This window comes from Nomascus leucogenys, chromosome 3 (genome assembly GCF_006542625.1).
Source record: "Nomascus leucogenys isolate Asia chromosome 3, Asia_NLE_v1, whole genome shotgun sequence".
In the NCBI taxonomy this organism is placed as follows: domain Eukaryota; kingdom Metazoa; phylum Chordata; class Mammalia; order Primates; family Hylobatidae; genus Nomascus; species Nomascus leucogenys.
Genome location: NC_044383.1, coordinates 35,920,023 through 35,926,515, shown reverse-complemented (window position 1 = coordinate 35,926,515; position 6,493 = coordinate 35,920,023). Strand labels below are relative to the sequence as shown.

The 6,493-nt window shown below is 56.4% G+C and overlaps 1 protein-coding gene across 3 annotated transcripts; it reads left to right on the top strand.

Moving 5' to 3' along the window:
* The first annotated feature begins 947 nt into the window (after window positions 1–947).
* MARVELD1 (MARVEL domain containing 1) lies at window positions 948–5,383 on the top strand. Of its 3 annotated transcripts, none has more exons than XM_030808801.1 (3): window positions 948–2,295; window positions 2,567–3,225; window positions 4,431–5,383. In XM_030808801.1, the coding sequence occupies exon 1, from the start codon at window positions 1,125–1,127 to the stop codon at window positions 1,644–1,646; it is 522 nt and encodes a 173-aa protein (XP_030664661.1). In that variant the 5' UTR covers window positions 948–1,124; the 3' UTR covers window positions 1,647–2,295; window positions 2,567–3,225; window positions 4,431–5,383. The 3 variants fall into 3 exon arrangements, with proteins under 3 accessions (XP_030664661.1, XP_030664666.1, XP_030664658.1); XM_030808806.1 differs by having other exon boundaries at window positions 948–3,225; window positions 4,431–4,747; window positions 4,858–5,383; XM_030808798.1 differs by having other exon boundaries at window positions 948–3,225.
* The last annotated feature ends 1,110 nt before the right edge of the window (window positions 5,384–6,493 follow it).

The window sequence follows — 6,493 nt, the reverse complement described above, 5'->3', positions numbered from 1 at the left end:
AGAACAGTACTCTACCCTACCGCCGCCCACCCCCCCAAAAAAAGAAAAAAGAAAGATGCCATGGGCACAAAGGTTGAGCATGAAGGAGAGAAGAGAGACTGGCGGTAGTTACCAGCTTCCTGGTCTGAACCCAGGTAGGCTTCATTCCTCCTCAGCAAAATGAGGGGAGTTGCGTGTATCTCTGTGGTTGTTTTGAGGGTTAAATGAGAACGCAGGTAAAGCGGTCGCACGGAATAACAATAATGTAAAGCATCGTTAGCCTCCATCACAGGCAGTTAGGCCTAGCAGTTAAGTCCGTGGGCTTTGCTTCCTCTTGGCCCTGGGTTTGTGTCCCAGCCATGTTAGGTAGCGTATTTTGAATCTGGGCAAGACAGGAGGACGGCAAGGAAGGGTTGGATAAAAGAGGGTGTGGACAATAAGCCTGTGCCGAGTGGGACGGATGGCGGTGCCTCTGGTGGGTGATGGACTCTTACTCCCACACGGGGAACTTGGACAGCTTTGGACAGGACGAGGCGGGCCCTGGCAGGAGACTGCGGACGTCCAGGTGACAGTGGATGTCAGTTCAAAACCAGCACTGCTCTCCTCCCGCGCCCAGAGGCCCGGGGTGGGCGCTATGGCAGGAAAGAGGGAAAAGGAAGAGGCAGGGCGGGTAGGGGCGGCCCCAGATGTGGCAAACTTGGCGCAGCAGTGCACGGGCGGGCAGGGCGGAAGGCCCGCGTCAGGCTGGGAGATGAGCCCTGCCCTGGCTCGAGGACGAAGGAATCCGAGCTGGGGGCCTGGCGCGGAGGGGAAAGGGGGGCGCCAGGGTGGTGAGCGAGACGGAAAGAGAGATGGCAGGAAGCCGGGAGGAGCGCGCGGGGGAGGAGACAGCCGAGGGGAAGGGGAAGGGAAAGGGGCGGGTGGGAAGGGTGGAGAGCGGGAGTGAGAAGGCAAGGAGGGCCGAGGGGAGGAGAGAGGAGAGGAAGGGTGGGGAAAGGAGGAGAGGAAGAGAGGACTAAGAGGGGAGCCAGGAGAGGAGGCCGCGGCGGGCGCAGCGGGCACCCGGGCCAGGCTGCCCCCGCGAGCAAGGCGCCGCCATTCCGCTACTCGGGGCGCCGCCGCCGCCGCCACCGCGCCCGGGGGCCATGCTCCCGCCGCCCCCGCGCCAGCCGCCGCCCCAGGCGCGTGCGGCCCGCGGAGCGGTGCGCCTGCAGCGGCCCTTCCTGCGCAGCCCGCTGGGCGTGTTGCGGCTGCTGCAGCTGCTGGCCGGCGCTGCCTTCTGGATCACTATCGCCACCAGCAAGTACCAGGGCCCCGTGCACTTCGCGCTCTTCGTGTCCGTGCTCTTCTGGCTGCTCACCCTGGGCCTCTACTTCCTCACGCTGCTGGGCAAGCACGAGCTGGTCCCCGTGCTGGGCTCGCGCTGGCTCATGGTCAACGTGGCGCACGATGTGCTGGCGGCCGCACTCTACGGCGCTGCCACCGGCATCATGAGCGACCAGATGCAGCGCCACAGCTACTGCAACCTCAAGGATTACCCGCTGCCCTGCGCCTACCACGCCTTCCTGGCAGCCGCCGTCTGCGGCGGCGTCTGCCACGGCCTCTACCTGCTTTCGGCGCTCTATGGATGCGGGCGTCGCTGCCAGGGCAAGCAGGAGGTGGCGTGAGGCCGCCTGCGCCCGCCGCGGCCCCGATCGGGGCGGGGGAACCCCCGGAGACCAGCCTCCTTAATCCCTCCCCCCGCCGCCGCCCCCCACGGGTGCGCCCTGGCACCCTCTCCCTGCCCTCCAGCGTTTCCACTGTCGCCCGCGCCCAGGGACCCTGACGCTCAGCTCCCGCCCGACGGCAGCGCCGCCGCCGCCCAGAATCCCAGCCCAGAATCCCGACCGCCGCGCCGGACGCGCAGTCTCCCGGGACAAGCGCAGGCTGCGATCCGAGGGGCGGACACACACTCGCAGACGAGCCGCCCCGAGGCGAAACCTCGCGATTCCTCTTCCCTTCCCTGCTGAGACTAAGACGTGGACAGGCGCCGCGCAGATCCGGGGGAGGCTCCCAAATTGGAACCAGGCTTCTGGCTGCCCCCTTCCCTCCCGCCCCGTGGTCGGAAGAGCACTCCCTTCCCCGGCCCCTCGTCCAGCCTCCGGTGCTGTAAAACGCAGGCGCTGGGCCGCGGGCGGAGCTGAGGACAGGCCTTGGCTGGTCCCAGGATGGGCGACGAGTTTGGTTTTAGCTGGGGATTGTGCTGGCATCCTGCGAAGCCCCTCCCAGCCCGTCTCTCTGTGCTCGGAAGCCTTGGGGTGGGGCCCATCCGCCGAGGTGGGGACCGATAGGAGAAGCCAGTGGGCTGTACCCTTACACTTGTGGAGTCTCCTCTTGCCTCTACCTACTCCGCCTTTGTCCTTAAGGTTTTTGCAGGCCAGTCCCAAACACACACTAACTGTCCTGGCCTCTCTGTGACACAAGCCTCTTCCCAGCCTTCCTCACCGGCTTCTGCCGCCCCGCTCATCCCCACCCCCCCATAGCTGTTTGCATTAGGAGTTCCACGACCATGGTGGAATGTTAAGGTGAACCCCACCCCTTCTTACAGATGGGGACCCAGAGCCTGCTCTTGGGAACAGCCGGAGTAAGATTGGAACCCAGACTTGCAGTCCAGCGCTGTTTGCATTGAAAGGGTGGGTGAGTCAGGACCCCTGGCTCAGGAGCCGCCTCTCCTAAGAGAGGGTTTCAAGGCCAGATGGGTTTGTCAACGGTGCTGTCTCCCTTTCTTGGAGATGCTCATTAGCTTATCAAAGACTCTGAGAAGTTCCGCTGTTACAGAAATAATTTAGTTTACTGTATTAACTGCTCCTGGGCCTGAAGCAGTATTTCCACCTTGAGGTTCCGAGTATCCCTGTGCTGTCCGGGCTCTCATTCATGCCTAAGGGCCCAACCCATTGGCTGTGTTCTGTTTGAAGATTTGGGGGGCGCCTTCTCTTTCTTCCCCAGGGAATTTCTCTAGCAGAGGGAGGGGACCCATCCCAGTGAGGAAGTAGATTGCTGCCTCTAGCCAGAGACCTGAACTGGGGAATTTGAACATTCCTTTACATTGTTGGAGAAATGAAGCCAAAGTTATTCAGATGGTTTTCCCAGTCTAAAGGAAAGTCACCTGCAAGAGATCCCGGCACTGACCTGGCAGGGTGGGTCTCCCTTACCAAAGAGAAGAACCACTCTCTGGCGCTGGGGTGACCTGCTGGCTGGGCCTGTAAGGTAAGACGCTTCTTGGTTTTCTGGAGGGGTCCTGGGCATTTGAATAAAAAGCACAGAGCCTACTCCTTTCCAAAAGTTAAAGGGTTTTTATTCAGAGCAAGTTGGAGAGGTGAAAGTAATAACCACAATATCTACGGAGTTGTGAAAATTCAACTTTTTTGCTAAATCCTTCAATGGTCTGCTCTTTTATTTTTACTTTCTTTTTCGTTTTGTTTTTGAGGCACTCTTACTGTGTCACCCACGCTGGAGTGCAGTGGTGTGATTATGGCTCACTGCAGTCTTGACCTGCCAGACTCAAGTGATCCTCTCACCTCAGCCTCCCAGGTAGCTGGGACTACAGGCATGTACCACCATGCCTGGCTAATTTTTAAATTTTTGTAGAGACAGGGCCCCATTGTGTTTTGCATGCTGGTCTCGAATTCCTGGACTCAAGAGATCCTCCTGTCTCAGCCTCCCAGAGTGTTGGGATTACAGATCTCAGCCACTGTGCCTGGCCAGGTCTGCTGTTTGAAAAGGCTCAACCTTCTCTGGATTAGAAACTAGAAGAGGGGAGGCCGTGTGTTTTTGTGAGCTTGTTTTTAAAGCTAAAGTGCACAGGTGTTAGATTTCTCTGTGGAGGTCGCGAAGGTGTAGTTTCAGGGTATGTGAAGCATGAATGTAGTTCTAGATATGTTGCCATCAGAGCACCTATGTAGCTCTATTATGTGGTTGGCACGTCTCAAAGCATTTTACAGGTGTCCATTGATTCTCTCAGTAACCTTATTGAGGTGGGTTCTAATGTCATTCCCATATTCCAAATGAGGAAGATGAATCCCAGAGAGGTTAAATACCTTGCCCAAGGTCTCGCAGCTAATGGGGGTAGAGGTAGGATTTGAACCCTGGCAGCCTGGCCTCTTCATGACCAGGCTATACTCTATATAGTAGGGTATCAATACATGTTAGATACTGTTAATGTAGCTATTTTTTAAATTGTGGTAAAATATACATAAAATTTACCATCTTAACCATTTTTAAGTGTATAGTTCAATGGCATTAAGAACATTCACAGCTAGTCGCAGTGGCTCATGTCTGTAATCCCAGCACTTTCGGGGGCCGAGGCTTGAGACTAGGAGTTCCCTCAGCCCCAAGTGCTGGTGCAGTGAGAGCCTGGGGTGAGACACCTGGGGTGCCTTGGAAGCCCATTGACTTTGGTTCTCCTGCTGCAGGTTTCCATGTTGCTGAGGCCATGGAGATTCCCGGAGCTGGTCACACCGACTGCTCTCAGGGCCTGCTGCCCTGGGCTGGCAACACCATTCTGGCCTTGGCCTACAGAAGCTTTCAGAGTCTTCACTGGCAGTAGGGGGAGATGGGGAGAGGAATGACCTCTGCCCAGCCCCTTTCCACACCATGCAATGGAAGAGCCCAGATGGGTGAAGACTGATTTTGCCTTAACTCAAGAGAATTCCTGTTCTCCTTGTGCTATGATTTGGACACAAGATTCTGGACACCTGGAACTTAGCTGTCTACTCCTGTACCCTAAACAGTGGGTTTGAGTTCCAGCCTTTATTCTTTTTTCCTTTTTTCAGATCACCATCTAAGTTACATCTTTAGCTCAGGTCCATCCTTCTCAAGATCTCCTTCTTGGCCCCCTAGCCCCTGGTGCTGTCTGTGGTCAGGTGACCTTACTCAGGAGCAGATACCTCCTTGGCCGCCATGGAGCCTCATCCATCCACACGTGCCTGTAGCATTCCAGAGCTTGCCGCTTTTCTAGATGTGCCTTCCCGCTTGGCTTCCAGCGGCTTGTGCTCACTCTGTCTGCCAGGTATGAGAAGGACACGTAAGACCGCCACCACACTCACCCTCCCTCAAGGCCCTGTGCCATAGGTGTGGCCACCCGACCTGCCCCCAGAACTTTTGGATATTGGAGGCAGTTGCATAGGCCTCCTTCTCTGGGCACCAGGACTCAGTCCAGCCTAAGACCACTCTGGGCAGCCCCCATCCCAGTCTGGGGCCATTTGCAGACTCAGGAAAGGATTTCTACAGTGTTCTATAAAAGCCAAAAGAAAGAGTGGGTTTGGGAAGAGTGAGGGTGGTTGGGGAGAGGGGACCGATGTGCCTCATTGTTTAGTGGTGATTACAAATATGCTTTTCTGGATAAAGTTTGGTTGTTTGCTTTTGGTGTGTGTGTCTTCTCTCCTGGTCCTCCATAGTATCCCTCCATGTGAGGTCTTCCCATTCTATCTCATTGTGCCTCATGCCCTGCTGCTGGCCTCCTTTCTGCCTCTCTGGCTTCCTCTTTCCTTCCAGGAGGGAAAGAGAGTGAGTTCACAGATCTCCAGTGCAGTTAGGAGCCTGGACCAGGGGTTGCCTGAGGACAGAAACCAGAGGGAAGAAAACTGCCTGTGTCCCTGATGGAGGCTGGAGGGAATTCCAGAGGCTTTTGTCCCTGCTCTCAATGCGCCCTCTGTTAGGGAGCTCCACTGCCTCTCATTGTGTGCGCAGAAAGACCGTGGTTGTGGAGCTAGAGGGTCCTGTTCTAGTCCAACCCCATCGTTTTACAGAAGGGGAAATGAAGTCCAGGGTGTGGTGGCAACCTGCCTGATGCTACACCACTGATTAGGGGCAGAGTTGGGGTCTCCCGTAGCCAGGCCCTGCTTTTTTCCCTGCACACCACTGTGGCCTGCTCTAGTGTTGCCTCCTGGACCACACCCCACCTGCCTTTCCCCCGATTCCCCAGAGATTCTTTGCCCAGCCAGCTGCTGGCTGCTGACGGATGCCCTGGAAAGGGTGTGAGGACAGAGTTAAGAGGCTTCCTCCCAGGCTCCTCCTCCCTGTGCCCTGGGCGTGACATCTGCAGCCTGGAAACAGGGTTTTTCAAAACTCACCTGGAACAGCTCCAGGCTGGGATCTGATGCCACATGTGTGTGCCACACCCACTGTCTTCGAAAGAACCATTCCAGTGCCTGCGCACACAAACATACACACAGGCACACACACTCTTCGTAATTTGGTTTGTGACTGGAGAGTGGGCGGAGGGAAACACCATCAGCTGCCAAGGCCCCTCCCCTACTCCCCTCTTCCCTCTCCTGTCCGTGAATTTCAGGCAAAGTAAAAAGTGGCTCTGCTTTCCGCAAAGGCTGGTAAGCTCCTGCTCTACTCTATTTTAGCGGTGGAGCATTTTGCAGTTGAAAATGTGCTTCCCCCTGCATTACCCTATTTGATCTTCCCTGTAGTCTTTTGTTTTTTTTTGAGACGGAGTCTCGCTCTGTCTCTCAAGCTGTAATGCAAT

What these genes read in the sequence shown, in the direction of transcription:
- MARVELD1 (XM_030808801.1), top strand. Translation starts at nt 1,125, where the DNA reads ATGCTCCCGCCGCCCCCGCGCCAGCCGCCGCCCCAGGCGCGTGCGGCC.